The sequence below is a fragment of the Simochromis diagramma genome, unplaced genomic scaffold (genome assembly GCF_900408965.1).
Source record: "Simochromis diagramma unplaced genomic scaffold, fSimDia1.1 OVJJ01000107.1, whole genome shotgun sequence".
Lineage (NCBI taxonomy): Eukaryota > Metazoa > Chordata > Actinopteri > Cichliformes > Cichlidae > Simochromis > Simochromis diagramma.
The window spans coordinates 2,390,736-2,406,625 of NW_024387209.1; the positions used below are offsets into that span (position 1 = coordinate 2,390,736).

The following is a 15,890-nucleotide window of genomic DNA, read 5'->3' on the forward strand; positions in this document are numbered from 1 at the left end:
CTACTGACAAATCAGATCACTGGAAAATAGCATCACCGTCACTGGAAGATCCTTCAGAATACAGGAGACCGTTTGAAGCAGAAGTGTGAAACATGTTTTACTTTGCAGGCTACAAACAACAATGAGAAGTTCATTCTAAACACGATTTTTAAAAATATACCTCACAGTACAAAGTCTTATTTAATGATCACGCCACAAAAAAAAAGACGAAGAACAGCCTGAGATATCTTCAGATGAACAGTAAATCTTACTTTTTACACATCTGAGTCTGCTGCCATTACATGTTTGTTACAGTTCATAACAACAGTATTTTTATGTCTTCATGATTCCAACTGCTCATCGACATCTAGAAATATCTAAAACCTCCCAAACATTTTCACTCCAAAAGGAACAGAAATCGATTTCATTGAAATATTGGATGGATTTGATGAATTCCTCTGATCTTCCTCTAATGAGCATCAATAAGGAATAAAGATCCATGGGAGCAACTTTATTTCTTTGTTTTTATTTCTTCTGGCTGTAAAATTATTTCCAAACATTTTCATTGTTCTGTGAGCTTTAAAGCAGACTTCAGTCTAAAACAACACCTGAGCCTTGAAAGTGTTAGCTGATATAAAACCAGCATGTAGGCCTCCTTGAATTTGACTGTTTAGTTCTGCAGGGTTTGGAGCTGGAAGAACACGATTCAAACTGTGTAGCACGCCATAAGAAAACATCTCAGCAGCACCTGAATTTAACTGAATAAAAAACTATTTGATCTGAACACACTCAGAGTTATTATAGATTTGAGAAGCTTTGACACCATGAGGGAGGTGGTTTGCTGGACTCACGAGGATCCTGCCTCATTTTACAAACACCTTACTGAAACAGAGAGCTGCTAAACTCACCACTCCTTATACCAATTATGCTTCACACAACTTCCAACGCAGAATGAAACCAGGTAGACAACAAGGTGAATATCAGCTGATATCAATGACGCTGTCAGTCCCTAACAATACAGACTAACAAAAGTGAAAAGTCTCAAACCAGAACTGAGGGATCCTCAGGGGATTAATCCTGTGACTCCTACTGTGGGAGAAAATGAAGCTGAGCTCCACAGTGGCCTCACAAACAGCAACATGGGGATTTTTATTTAAAGAGTGAGAAAAGGTGAGCAAAGAAAATAATTCCAAAATAAAGCCAACATGTGCTGCACAGTGAAGCTGAAATAAACTCTCAGAGTGAAACACTGAAGCAGCTCTGATGAGCTGAATAATCACTAATCAAACACACACACACACGAGTTTAAATGGTTCAAATAAAGCACAGCAGCAGAGACAGAGCTGCCCTGGCTCAGAGCTCCCTCTGTTGGATTTTCACTCAAAGTGCTGTATTTACATTTACAGCTGTCTTAATGCAGGCTGAACATCAGAGAGGAAAAATAATGAAAAATAATGAATCAAAACTTAAGTACCCAAACCAAAACTTTACATGTGCATCATGAACGAGTCACAGGGATGAGAAGGAAAAAGGACGAGTTGAAGGTGTTAGTAGGATGTCATTATCTTCTGATCAATTATCTCAATCTGCTCCAAAAAACCAAAACAAACAAACAAAAAAGATAATTTTCTTAAACTTCGGAACAGTTTAAAAGCAGGAATCAACTAAAGCTCAGCTTGTTCTGCAGCTTCTGACCGAATCTTGTGGTCTTCATCAGGTGCATTTTGCTGGGTTCTGTTATTAGGACTTCTTCTCTGGCTTGGCTTAAACTTTGATTGATCCACATTCCCCATGGAAAAAGATTTGACTGACTGATTGACAGGACATATGATCAGAGGTGCAGAGTTATCATCATCATCATCATTGACCCCGGGACAGAAGAATGGGTAGAGTTTCCCGGTGAAGGAGCAGCCAGTAAAGGAGTAGACAAGAACTGCACGATCTACATCATAAAAGGTGACCAGACCCTCCTCATAATCCACAAACACCCCCACCTTGTCAGGATAAGACTGAAGCAGGAGATGGACTTCAGGATCCTCAAGAGCCACACAAATGTTTTCATATACTCCTACAGTCCAGTAACCTTTCTCAGGACTCGGTATGATTTCTTGTTTCCTGTTGACTGATTCTCTGACTACTCCTAAAGCCCATTCAGTCTTTTCTTTAACCTGAACTTCAAAATAAAATCTGCCTGACGAGAGACTCTGCTTTCCTAAAACTACGAGCTCTTCAGAAAATCTCTTTGGGTTCTCTGGAAAATCATTCTCCTCTTCACCGCAGTGTACTTGCTTTCCATCATCAGACAGGATGAGATAAGGATGTGCTGTATCAGGATCAAGAGTCACATCCACTGCATACTGCTGGACCCTCTTCAGCTCAGCATCAAACAACTTCTTCATGTCTTTACTGAATATCTCCTTCAGCTGATCCACAGCTCTCACCACAGCTCTCACCACAGTCCCCTCATATGATGGTGGATGGATACTGACCTCTGTCCAGTCCTTGGTGGTTGGAGCAGCTTTCAGGGATGAGGAGCTTTGGAGGAGGTGGAGGTGATCTTTAGAGCGTGAGAGCTGCTCCACCTCAGAGCTTCTCTTCATCAGCTCAGAGATTTCCTGTTCCAGATCTTTGATGAAACCTTCAGCCTGTTTCTTTGTTGTTTCCTGTTTATCTTCGATCTCCTTTATGAGCTCGTTCAGACGTCTGTCAACAGACTCCTTCAGAGCAGTGAAGACCTGAACACCTTCTGCTTTCTCTCTGTCTGCAGCATCTTTGCTCATCTTCACTGACTCTTTGATCTCCTGAATCTTCAGTCGTCTTTTCTGGATCATCTGTTGAATTTCAGTCTCAGTCTTCCCCAGCTCTGCCTTCTTTACTTTACATTCTTCTCTCAGAGGAACAAACTCATGAGTCTTGTGGTCAAAAACACTGCAGAGCATGCAGACACATGTCTGATCGGTCTTACAGAACAGCTCCAGAGGTTTATCGTGCTTCATACACATCCTGCTTTCCAGGTTCTCCTCAGGATCGATCAGTTGATGTCTTTTCAGACCTTTCATTGTCAGATGAGGCTCCAGGTGAGTCTGACAGTAGGAGACCAGACACACCAGGCAGGACTTCAGAGCCTTCAGTTTGGTTCCAGTGCAGATGTCACAGGGAACTTCTCCTGGTTTGGCAGCTTGTTGCTCTGAGCTGCTGCTGACTTTCTGCTGAGCTTCACGTCTGAACTGAGAAACCATCTCAGAGATGAAAGTCTTGATATGCAGTTCAGGTCTGGTCTCAAACACCTTTTTACACATGGGACACTGACACCTCTCACTGATATCCCAGTGTTGACTGATGCAGTTTTTGCAGAAGTTGTGTCCACATGGTGTGGAGACTGGATCAGTGAAGACATCCAGACAGATGGAGCACAGAAACTGATCTTCAGATAGAAGACAGCTGGCAGCAGACATGTCTCTGAGTGAGAAAGAAAAGAAAATTCGTTCATTTTTAAATTTATTAATTCACATAACACTACACTTATATTTTTCTTTCTTTAAATATAGGATTTACAGGCATTTGGTTTAGAATTAATTAATTCATACAATCACATAATACTGTATTCTAAAATAAGTTTGCACATTTTAGTTTTTACTGTTATATTTATGATTTAATCTTTCTGTGTTTTCTGAGTTACCTTAGTGGCAGTTGCTCCCAGACCCTTGGTTGATGAGCTAAGAGGTGGAATAGGGGCGGAGCAAGCATATATGGAGACCTGCAAATTGGGTGATACCACAACTCTGGATCAATTTGTTATGTTAGTTTCAATAAGGTTTTGTGTGTTCTACCTCTTTTTGTGTGTGCACTATTTAAGTTTTGTTTAGGTATTGAGCTAGTAGAATTGTTTGTTGTCAGCTTTTGAATAGTGTTCTGTTACTTTGGCCCAAGATTTAGATTTTGCTGTATAATTTAACCCAAGGGCGTAGATTTGGCATGGACGGAAGGGACATGTCCCCACTAATATCCAGCGATTATTGAACTGTCCCCACCAATAATTTGATCTCGTTGAGTAAAGAAAAACAAACCCGACAGAAAGAAAAAAAAAAGATCTGTCAGCGTCTCATTCGCCCAGCGGTGCAGAAAGAGTTAAATTACGTCCTCTACTGGAGTCCTACCTCATGTGACAAATATGGCCAATGTGATTGGCTGTGCATTTCAGGGAGCTCTGTTTAGTTTTAGCAGCGGCAAGCCTACGCTGCAAGGAGAGGAGGATGTCAGCAAAAAGGAAGAACCTGGATATAAGAAAGAAACCTGTAAGCAGAGATGGGCAGTTACTGTAATCTGATTACTTTTTTCGAGTAACGAGTAAAGTAAGGGATTACTATTGCAAAAACGGTAATTAGATTACCGTTACTTTCCCGTAGAAACGCTGCGTTACTGCGTTACTAAAACCGTGATTTTTTGCGAGAATGTCTCACGACAGTGACGTAAGCGAGTGCGCCGTTAGTGACAACAGCTGTGTGCAGATCAACAATGGATCACATATCGATTGTGGGAGAGAGTATGAGGTGCAGCGTTTAAAGCGTGGAAGTACTGACCTTACTTTGAGTTTGATTCCATAAAAAGTGACAAAAACATTAGTGTCCATCGTGCGTGGGAAGAAAACTTCTTTTTACAGCGAAAAAACCCCCTAAACTTCCAAACAAGCACCGAGTGCGCTACGACGTAATGGGAAACTCACAGAGAAAGTCGCGGATTCTTCAACTGACCGCGGCACACCTGCACCAGGGTAAACCTCCGCCTACCTCAGTCCTGCTTTACAGGTGAAAATAGAGCAACAGGACCGCTAGTCTTTGACTTTATATATGTTCTGCTGTGTTTTACTTGCATCTATTTGAAAGAGTGAGTGTAAACACAAAAATTTTTTTATTTTATGTGCTGGAATGTGCAGAAAATAGGTTTAAATGTTAAACTAATTTATTCAAGTCAGAGAATGTTGCATATAATTAAATTTTTGCTTGATGCATAAAGTTAAAAGATTAAAACTGATAAAACAAGTTAAAAAAGAGACCTTTCCATTTGATTACATTTTGTATGATGGATTATGTAGAAAAAGTAGAATTGGGCTGAAAGATCTATCGCTTTATCACCTCTTCAGGTTGTAAATCTTGTTTTTAAAAAGTAACTAAGTAACTAAGTAATTAATTACTTTTGAAAATAAGTAATCAGTAAAGTAACGGGATTACTTTTTTGGGGAAGTAATCGGTAATTAATTACTGATTACGTTTTTCAAGTAACTTGACCAACACTGCCTGTAAGTCACTTAAAGCCAAGTTAACTCATAAAATGTGTCCGTCATAATAACGTTACAGGCTTTGCGAGGCTTTGGCCCACATCAGTCTAAAATTTTATGTAACCATGAATAACGTGTTTTGAAAACTAACTGCACAACAGGCAGCACTATTAGTTATCTCAGTCTCCCAGAGCAGCATTTCTAATTTTGATTGAAACTGTCAGAAAACGGCAGCCTCGGGCAAGCCAGGATATTAGTTTACAGAGGCTGTTAATATTATATGTCTAATGTCAAAATGTTGGTGACACAATAATTTCATCCTAATGGTACTGACATATTCATAGGGTTAATTTTTGAGACAAAATATCCTGAGGTAGTCATGATTGTGCAAATATTCCACCTTGTAGTGCAGTTTGCACAAATTGTTTTAAAAATGCACTCACCCTACAAACATTACTGATGAGTCAAGATCTGCACAAATTGACAGAAACACTGAAGCAGCTACACATTTTATTCTTATTGTCATGTATGTCCTATTTGTCAGGTGACAGAAGAACCAACACAGAGCTCAGAGAGCAAAGGTGATACGAGATCATCATAGGTGAAATTGGATGATGACTTGTTGGTTCATGACTGTATTTGAAGCATGTGTGTGGCTGCATGTATTTGGAATGTCTCACTGTTATTTATTAGGTGACAGAGGCAGCTCTGCCATGTTGTAGCTCGGACAGAGGTGAAGAGGCGAGGTCACAGGTGACTGACTGATGATTTGGTGCTATAGATTAATTAGTATTTATTATCATCATCCCATCATCCGTTTCCTCGGCTGAGGCTAAAAGAAGCTTCAGTGCTCTCACAAAACTAAAAACATGGCTAAGGTTAACAATGACTCAAATGAGATTAAACAATGCTGCTGTATGTCCACCAGGAGAGACTGGACAGTATAGATGTAAAACCAATATGCCAGCAGTTTATCTCAGTTAACGAGAGGAGAAGGCATGTGTTTGGCCCCTTCACATAGTGGACATTGAGTTGTTGTGTGGGACATGTAGTCCATGTCTGTTGCTGTAACAGTAGTTCATGTTTAGAATAAAACATCCCAGCTCACTGACTTGATCGGGGCAATAGTGCACCTAAAATGTTGCATAATTTTGCCGAGAGGTCCTTTACTTTGTGGTCATCTTAGATGGACAAAAACCACCTGATCATTCAGTGTTCCCTTAGTGCTAATGTATATAAGAGATGTTGGTGTACTATAACTGAAGTAATGCTGTTAAGTCCTTAAAGTCATATTCTTTTATTGTCATGACTGTATTTGAAGCTATTTTTATTTTTGTATGATACCTGATTTATATGGAATATGGCTGAAGTAAACATAAATCTAAAATACTTAGTCATTTGTTTAATAGTAATTTAACAAATTTAACAAAACTATGAATTTTAAGTTTAAACGGTTGAAAAGCATGTAGAATAGCATATGCAGGGAAGTATATTTCTCCTTTTTTATCAAGAAACAAAGACAAAAAGGAAAAAAAAAAAAGAAACAGGGCAGGGTTCGGTGGTTGAATCATCCGTCCCCACCAATGCCAAAACCAAATCTACGCCCTCGATTTAACCACATTTGTTTGGGGGTTAAATAAAAAGCCTTTTTTGGGGGGACTTTAAGGTTAGGGTCAGGTTAGTGTTTGGGGACTATAATCTGATCATCGTTAGGGTTTGGCATGTGGTGTGATGCTGTTTCTTTTTTTTTTTTTTTTTTTTTTTTTGCCATGGTGCTGTTTCCACATCTCAAAAATATGACATTACAAATTTAAGCCCAGATCAAACTAGAAAAAAAATTTGCATTTCCTGCGAAAATGCTGTGTGGATGCCTTAAGGGCTGAGGATGTCTGCAGAAAAAAGCTGAAAAAGTTGAAAAAAAAAATGTTGCCCTGATGAGGATTTGAACCTGGCCCTCCTGGTCTAAGGGTAGCTATTTAGCTCACTGAGCCAATGTCATTCTCACAAAGAAGAGGTGGAGAGATTGACAATTGGGCTGAAATGAGCAGAAGAGGCGGAGAATTGTGCTAATAAGAGGTGAAAAGGCTTAAAATGTTTCAGAAGAGGTGAATAAGCAGAATTTGGGCAGAAGAGAGGTGAAAATTCTGCTGAAAAGAGTTCAATCAGCACAATTTGTACTGAAAAGAGTTTAATCAGCAGAATTTCTACTGAAAAGAGTTGAATGAGCAGAATTCTCCTGAAAAGAGTTTTTTTGCTGAAAATAGCAGAAAAAACTGAAAAACTTTTCTGAAAAGAGTTTAATCAGAAGAATTTGTGCTGAAAAGAGTTCAATCAGCACAATTTCTACTGAAAAGAGTTTAATCAGCAGAATTTCTACTGAAAAGAGTTGAATGAGCAGAATTCTCCTGAAAAGAGGTTTTTGCTGAAAATTGCAGAAAAAACGGAAAAACTTTTCTGAAAAGAGTTTAATCAGAAGAATTTGTGCTGAAAAGAGTTCAATCAGCAGAATTCTGCTGAAAAGGGGTGAAAAAGCTTAAATTTGTGTTAAAAAGACTTAAAAAAGTGTAACTGTTGACTGAAAGAAATGTTGCCATAAGCGGGATTTGAACCCGGGCCTCCCAGTCTGAGAACGGACGCTCATCTCACTGAGCTAAAACACAGGTCAAGCCGGCAAGGAAAATCAGTGAGGCCACTGATAATATGCAGAAAAGAGCAAAAAATATTGAAAAGAAAAATCAATATCTCAAAAAGTATAGGAGTTATGAGCACCAAAAGTCATAGCCGGAAAGAGCAGAAAGAGCAGAATTTTTAGAGATTTGAACGGTGAAAATAGCACAAAAACTGTGGGAGGAGTAGCGGTCCAAAAAACGTACGGAAGCAACTAGAATAATAAAGAATAAAGAGAAACAGGATCTCAATAGTGTGGATGCCTTGAGGGCATCCACACAATAAAGGGTCATTTTAAACTGTGAGTCATGCAGAGCTACTGTACACACTGTACTTCCTCTCACTTCTTCACAATAAAATGAATCCGCTGCTTTGCTTTTATTGCAAAACAGCTAAAGCAAATAGAAACAATGAGTACAGGAAGTGATGAGTAAGCAGTAATAAAGCAGGCAGACTGAAGTCCAAATGTAATTCACTTCCAAAGTCCAAAGAAGTGACAGAGCTAAATGTTTGCACAGTCGATCCGTAGATGAATGATCACGTTTCTATTGGAACCAGTGTGACTGTGACAAGTCAGCATGAAATGAATAGAGTGTTGAATGTGATCAGCTATACTCACTGCTGTTTGTAGAGACTCTGCTGTGTTGTTGAGGAAAATCTGATAGACTCAGTTGAATCTCTGCCTCTCCCTGCAGGTGTGTCAGGCACAAAGTGGGGAGCTTATCAGACCCTGAAATTAGAGATTTTAACTGTAAACGTCTTTTCTCTGTCCAACAAATGTAATCTGATCAGTGCTGCTTTTAAATCAAGTCTTATTTCATCATTTAGAAAAAATGTGAAACACACCAGCTGCAGCAGTGTTACAGTTATTGTTCCTGACACAGAGAGAGTTTAAGTTTTAAACAGCGTGATCATGATATCTGTACTCACCAGTGCTGGACAGAAGCTCTGCTGTGCTGCTCAGAAAGGCTGGATGAGCTCAGTTTAAGGTTCCTTTGAGGAGAAACAGATTTGCTGACCAGCAGCTCTCGCTTTAAGTTTCAGGTCTCGCCTCTGACACTGAAGCCCTCGCCTTCCAGGTGTTGCTCCACCTCTGACAGGTGGTGGGTAAGGTAACACTTTATAATACGCTCAATGACAAAGGGTTTAATTTCCCTAGAATCAAGTGGAATTTCCATGTATTTTACTTGAAACTACAATGTACTTGTTTGTACCTAGAAAAATTTAGTGGTTTATACACTGAAAATAGGGGCTAATAATTACTTATACTGTATAATCCTGACTCTCTGTGTTCTGTCCATTAGAAGGAGTGAATAAGCAATTTTAAGTAGTACGTAACTTCTGAGTATTTTACAGGAAAGCAAACAGAAATTATACTATTAGTCATTTTATGTAGGGTCTGAGTAATTTTTAAGTAGTGTTTAAATAATTAATTAATTAATTTCAGGTTTCAGTGGAAACAACAACAACAAACAGAAATTCTCCCTCTTATGTTGTAAATACACTGTAATTGTACGAGAACAGGTTATATTGTGTAATGTGTTTTTATTTTTGTGTTATGGGCTGTATTGGTGTGCATCAGGAATGTTACACTAATCAATTTCCTCTACATTTCTAAAAAATATGATTTGGACTGTGTCCCTTTTTCCAACTTAGAAAAACAAACAAACACTAGAAAATATTACTTTTCAATTCAGTTTCAAATGTGCAGTGCCAAATCACAACAAACGTTGCCTCAATGTGCTTTATATCACAATATAAAGACCCTACAATAAGTCAAAGAAAACAGAGAAAACCCCAACAATCATATGACCCCGACGTGAGCAAGTGTTTTGGCGACAGGAGGAAAGAAAAACTCCCTTTTAACAGGAAGAAACCTCCAGCAGAACCAGGCTCAGGGAGGTGCGGTCATGTGCCGTGACCAGTTGGGGGTGAGGGGAGGAAGACTTGGACAAAGACATGCTGAGGAAGAGAGCCAGAGATTTATAATAACTAATAATTAAATGCAGAGGTGTATAAACACATACTGAGTGAAAAAGGTGACTGAAGAAGAAACATTTCACACATCATGGGAATCCCCCAGCAGCATAGACCTATTACAGCGTAATTAAGGGAGGATTCAGGGTCACCTGATCCAGCCCTAACTATATGCTTTAGCAAAAAGGAAAGTTTTAAGCCTAATCTTAAAAGTAGAGATGGTGTCTGTCTCCTGATTTCAAACTGGAAGCTGGTTCCAAAGAAGAAATCAGACTTTTGAGTTTTCCAGATAGAGTGGTCAAGGCTGGGTGTCAGGCTTTCAAATAAATTTAAACTCTGTCTGGGTCTCGTGGTTGATTAATATCTTAGAGTGGAAGATTGCTGCCACACCCCCTCCTCGGCCTGCACTTCGAGGATTCTGAGAATTAGTATGACTCAGGGGTATTGATTCATTTAAGCTAACATAATTATCCTGCTGTACCCAGGTTTCTGTCAGGCAGAGTAAATCACTTTGTTAATTACTTATTAATTCATGTAATAACAGACACTTAGAAGAGGGAGACCTAATGTTTGATAATCCCATTTCACTGTTTTAGAGAGCTGCTGCACCCAGAGTGGGACGGATACTGTCTCTCCTAACAAGACCACGTTTCCTCCAGAAAGTTTGCCAATTATCTATAAAGCCCACGTTGTTTTCTGGACACCACTCAGACAGCCAGCAATTTAAGGAGACCATGCGGCCAAGCATGTCACTCTGGGAAGGGGACCAGGAAAACCAACCAAGTCCGACATTGTTTTGGCAAAATTACACAGGATTCAATATTAATTTTTAGTGATTGTTGTAACCAGGTGTCATTACTGCTGATGTGAATTGTAATTTTATGGAAGTTATGTTTACCCTTAGCCAGTAGTGTTAGGTTGCCCTCAGTGTAGCCTATTTTGGCTGTTTGTGGGTGTGTAGCAGAGTGGGGCAAAATTTGTAGAGCAATAGACGGGATGGTGGTGTTCCGGTGGTTTCTGTTTAGACCATGCTTCCTCCTCACTGTCACCCTGCTGTGGGAGATCTAATGGTTGCTATGCTACCTTCAACTGCACCGACTACAGGAGCCTGGTGAGCTACAGGTATTTCAAGGCTGTGAAGCCAGGACTCCAAATCAGTGATCCTGGCCTGCAGAGCTGCAAACAGGTTATATTTATCACAAGTATTGTTATTACTAAAGGAAGTCAAGGAGTAGCAAAGCATCTGACACACTGAGCAGGAAAGTACAAGAGGGACAGGTGAAGAAGCCATACTGCTAGTGAATCCTATAGACAAAATGAATGAATGTTGTGAATATAATTAGCAGATGAATCAAAGGAGACTGTGCTACAGAAAAAGCCTTGAAGATTACACTATGAAATAAAACGTTATCTATGTTTGTTTGTTTGTTTTAATTGGCTACACAGATGAGCTACACAAAAACACCACTGTGCTCTGTAACAAAAACATGAAATGGTACTCTACTGCAGAGAGAGCTCTCGGTTTGGGGCATTATAATGGCGGAGCCAAATCAAACTTGACCATGAGAAAAGTGAGGAAGACGAGGAAGATTCTCTGGTTCTTCTCTCTGATGTATCTATCAGATAGATACATCTACAACAAACTGTCTCTTGTAAGTGTATGATAATTTTGACTGTCAAAGACTTTTAATCTAACCAAAGACCATGAATTTCTTCTTTTAATTTTTCTTTTTCCCCCACAAAACACCAATATAATTGTTAGTATTAAACAAGAGAAACTGAATTAGATCATGTGGAAATATTTTATTAATTAAGTTTTACACAATAAGAGATTAACAGAGTTATTGGTTTGGTTTTCATCTTTCGGGGTGTCAGAACATCGATGACAGCATTTAAAATGAGCTGAAACAGCTTTGAGACAAACTCAGCATCGACTCTCAGACAGTACTGCGTTTCACCACTTATTATACACACAGTATTTACTGAGGTGCTATTTCATTCAGTGTATTTAACAGTCAGGGCCTCAGTGAGAAATGAGAGCGCTAACAGCAACAGCAGAAAAGAACTACAGCAACTATTTCATTATTCTCCACTAAAACAAAACTAATGTCTGAAAACAGAGAGCAGGTCGGGCTTCCCTCTGCATTTTAAACTTTATTATGCTTTTAATTTAGAGGGCATCATCTTATTCAGAGTGAAACACAGCAACGGCTCTGATGACCTGAATAATCATTAATCAAATACACGCATGAGTTTAATGGTTTAAATAATGCACAGCAGCAGTGACAGTGCTGCCCTGGCTCAGAGCGCCCTCTGCTGGATTTTTACTCCAACTGCTGCATTAACATTTACATTTAGGCTGAACACCAGAGAGAAAGAGTAATGATTTAAGACTTAGCTAGCTAAATGTTTAAGTACCAGTACCACAACTTTACATTAGCATCATGAACGAAGGACAGGGTTGAGAAGGAAAAAGGACGAGTTGAAGGTGTTCGTGGGCCGTGGGTGTCATTGTGTGCTGATCAAGTATAGCAGTCTTGAAACTAAACATAAAAATGATGGTACAAATGCATTTATAACGTGTATGATAGTTAAAATAATATTATTGATTCAAAACAGCAGCTCATACTCCTGTTACTTCAGAGGTAAGATGACTAAAGTTCAGCAGCTGATGATCATCAAAGGAGACGATAAAAGTTCAGATTTATATTTATGTGATTATGAACAAGTGTGTTGTAGTAGAACAGAGGAACAGTGTCTCCATCCTGACTTTGATATTGATATAACACCAGGTCAATTAAAATAATACAATGTTAACATTTGTACTCATACGTGTACCTTTAAACATTGAAAAAAGAAAAAGAAAAGGAGAGTTTCTATTTACTCACACTGGATTTCCTCAAATGGATTATTTTCTTCAACTTGTAAACAGATTAAAAAATAAATAGAAATCAACTAACGTTGAACTTCTGCAGCTTCTGAGTGAATCTCATAATCTTCAGAAGGTGCAGTTTGCCAAGTTCTGTTTATAGGACTTCTTCTTTGTGTTAGTTAAAATAATGAGCTTAACCTATAATTGATCCAATTTCCTCATGTAAAAAGATCAGACTGGCTGATTGACAGGACAGATGATCAGTGGCGCAGAGTTGTTACCATCATCATTATTACCGGGACAGAAGAATGGGTAGAGTTTCTCGGTAAAGGAGCAGCCAGTAAAGGAGTAGATAAGAGCTGCGTGATCTACGTCATAAAAGGAGACCAGACCCTCCTCATAATCCACAAACACTCCCACCTTCTCAGGACGGTGAAGAGGAAGATGGACTGGAAGGTTGTCAAGAGCTATAAAACTATTTTTACCTAAAATTACTGTCCAGTAACCATTTGCAGGACTCGGATTTGGGTCTTCCTTCCTGTTGATTGACTCTCTGACCACCCCTAAAAACCATTTGGTCTTTTCTTTAACCTGAATTTCAAAGTATAATCTGCCTGAAGAGAGACTCTGCCTTGCTAAAACACAAACACCTTTAAAAAATGTCTCTGGGTTGTCTGGATGTTGCTTCCTTCTATCACCACAGTGTACTTGTTTTCCATCATCAGACAGGATGAGTTTCGGATGTGCTGTATCAGGATCGAGAGTCATATCCACTGCATACTGCTGGACCCTCTTCAGCTCAGCCTCAAACAGCTCATATGATAGTGGATAGATACTGACCTCTGTCCAGTCATTGCTGGTTGGAGCAACTTGTAGGCATGAGAAGCTTTGAATGAGGTGGAGGTGATCTTTAGAGAGTGAGAGCTGCTCCACCTCAGAGCTTCTCTTCATCAGCTCAGAGATTTCCCCCAGCTCATGTCTGATCTCAAACACCTTTTTACACACAGGACACTGACACCTCTCACTGATATCCCAGTGTTGACTGATGCAGTTTTTGCAGAAGTTGTGTCCACATGGTGTGGAGACTGGATCAGTGAAGAGATCCAGACAGATGGAGCACAGAAACCGATCTTCAGATTGAAGACAGCTGGCAGCAGACATGTCTGAAAGAAAGAAAATGAAATTATTTTATGCACAATTCAGTTTTACTCATATTTAAAGTGGACTTGTTCTGCTTTTACTTCCTTCTGTCTCATGTCTCCTCTTCCGGTGGTGGATGGTCATGTTAAACACGACCAACACTCAGTTTCACAGGGTTTTTTTACTCTTAGATCCATATGAGGACAATACCAGCCATCTGTGTTAGACAGGATCATTAGTTTGAAACAAGAAATCAAATGGGTGATGTTGAAGTGTGGACCAGTGTGTGAATGCGAGAGTGAATGAATAGTGGCATTGTAAAGCGCTTTGGGTGCCTTGAAAAAGCGCTATATAAATCCAATCCATTGAATGTTGTCAGCGTGAGTGCCCCGCAGGTTCGATGTCAGTTAGAGACATTCTGGAGTAACTTGGATAAAGTGGCAGAGAGTGTCCTCAGTGGGGAGGAGAGTGGTGTTTAGAGCAGACTTTAATTGACATGTAGGTGAAGGAGGCAGAGGTTATCAGGTGTTGGGCAGGTATGGTGTTAATGAGAGAAACGAGGAAGGACAGATGGTGGAGCATTTTGCCAAAAGGATGAAAATGGGTGTGGTGACGATGTACAAGAAGAAGCTTGGAGACGATGGCTCTAACAAAAAGAGTCAGCATGACATGAACAGAGCATTGAAACATGAACGTGATCAGCTGCACTCACTGCTGTTTGTTGTGTTGTTGAGGAAAACCTGATAGACTCAGCTGAATCTCCGCCTCTCCCTGCAGGTGTGTCAGGCACAAAGCAGTGAGCTCTTCAGACCCTGACATTAGAGATGAAAGGTTTTAAATGTAAACTTCTTTTTCTCTGTACAACAAATGTAATCTGATCAGTGCTGATATTAAATCAGCTCTTATGTCATCATTTAGAAAAAATGTGAAACACACCAGCTGCAGCAGTGTTACAGTTATTTTTCCTGACACAGAGAGAGTTTAAATTTAAAACAGTGTGATTGTGATCGTCTGTACTCACCAGTGTTGGACAGAAGCTCTGCTGTGCTGCTCAGAAAGGCTGGATGAGCTCAGTTTAAGGTTCCTTTGAGGAGAAACAGATTTTCCGCAGTGAAACTGCTGTGAAACAAAAATTTACTTTCATTTACTGTCTTTATATTTGTTTGTTTTTACTCCTAGTCCGTAATCCTGTGTTGATGCAGAAGTATTCTAAGTCATAAAGAGATGAGACTGAACATCTGGATTTTAAAACAGTGTGATCTTGATCGTCTGTACTCACCAGTGTTGGACAGAATCTCTACTGTGCTGTTGAGAACGGCTGGATGAGCTCAGTTTGATTCTTGTTTAAAAGAAAACAGATTTTAAAGTTCTTTCAGTTTCACTTTTCGAATTCTGATCCTGAAGTTCTGGTTTTTCAGGTGTTCTGCCTCTGTCAGCAGGTGAGAGCTGGTGGCTAAGCAGAGACTTTTAATGTGATTATCAGCCAGGAAAACATTCAGATGTTTTCTTATGCATGTGAGTTTCTGCCTCTCACACAGATCTGACTTCATGTGTTCCTTTGATATTTCAGTCATGTTGAGCAGCTTTGTTTGGGTTGTTTTTCAAACGTGAAGGGAAATTTTTGCTGTCACATTTTTCTGTTTGTTTTGACTTCTCAAATGTTGTTCAGCTCCAAAGCTGCACCATCATGTCAAGAAACCAAACAGATTCTCTCATGATTTGTGCAACTAATCATTTCCTCATATCTTTAAACGAGATGTTGGAGAGCACAAAGACCTTAGAAACACTAAACCTGGAATTTTTTTTATAGTAAAATTTGTCTCAACAGTGTTACAAATACGTATGAGTGTAAACTAAGACAAATGACTGCAGTGATGTGTGTTTAACTTTAGAGGACTCTCAAACATGCTTAAATCCACACATAAATGCAAAGCAATTTGAGCACATGCAAAACTTCTTTTACAAATGTATACATCCAAA

General features: G+C 39.4%; 2 protein-coding genes and 1 long non-coding RNA gene across 6 annotated transcripts; 1 reads left to right on the forward strand and 2 right to left on the reverse strand.

Moving 5' to 3' along the window:
- Positions 1-1,369: 1,369 nt before the first annotated feature.
- Positions 1,370-3,437, reverse strand: LOC120746078 (E3 ubiquitin-protein ligase TRIM21-like). The gene has a single exon (XM_040051311.1). The coding sequence runs from the start codon at positions 3,432-3,434 to the stop codon at positions 1,644-1,646; it is 1,791 nt and encodes a 596-aa protein (XP_039907245.1). The 5' UTR covers positions 3,435-3,437; the 3' UTR covers positions 1,370-1,643.
- A 4,139-nt stretch (positions 3,438-7,576) lies between these two features.
- Positions 7,577-14,400, forward strand: LOC120746262. Its single transcript, XR_005698817.1, has 3 exons — positions 7,577-7,777; positions 12,152-12,158; positions 14,390-14,400. It is a non-coding gene; the product is annotated as an uncharacterized LOC120746262 (long non-coding RNA).
- LOC120746260 (E3 ubiquitin-protein ligase TRIM39-like) lies at positions 11,687-15,264 on the reverse strand. 4 transcript variants are annotated; one of them, XM_040051640.1, is made up of 5 exons: positions 15,190-15,264; positions 14,932-15,029; positions 14,623-14,722; positions 14,012-14,127; positions 11,687-13,933 (listed from the first exon to the last, which is right to left on the reverse strand). In XM_040051640.1, the coding sequence occupies exons 4-5, from the start codon at positions 14,052-14,054 to the stop codon at positions 13,002-13,004; spliced, it is 975 nt and encodes a 324-aa protein (XP_039907574.1). In that variant the 5' UTR covers positions 14,055-14,127; positions 14,623-14,722; positions 14,932-15,029; positions 15,190-15,264; the 3' UTR covers positions 11,687-13,001. The 4 variants fall into 4 exon arrangements, with proteins under 4 accessions (XP_039907574.1, XP_039907575.1, XP_039907576.1 ...); XM_040051641.1 differs by having other exon boundaries at positions 14,932-14,994; positions 15,190-15,259; XM_040051642.1 differs by having other exon boundaries at positions 14,932-15,026; positions 15,190-15,248.
- Positions 15,265-15,890: the final 626 nt, after the last annotated feature.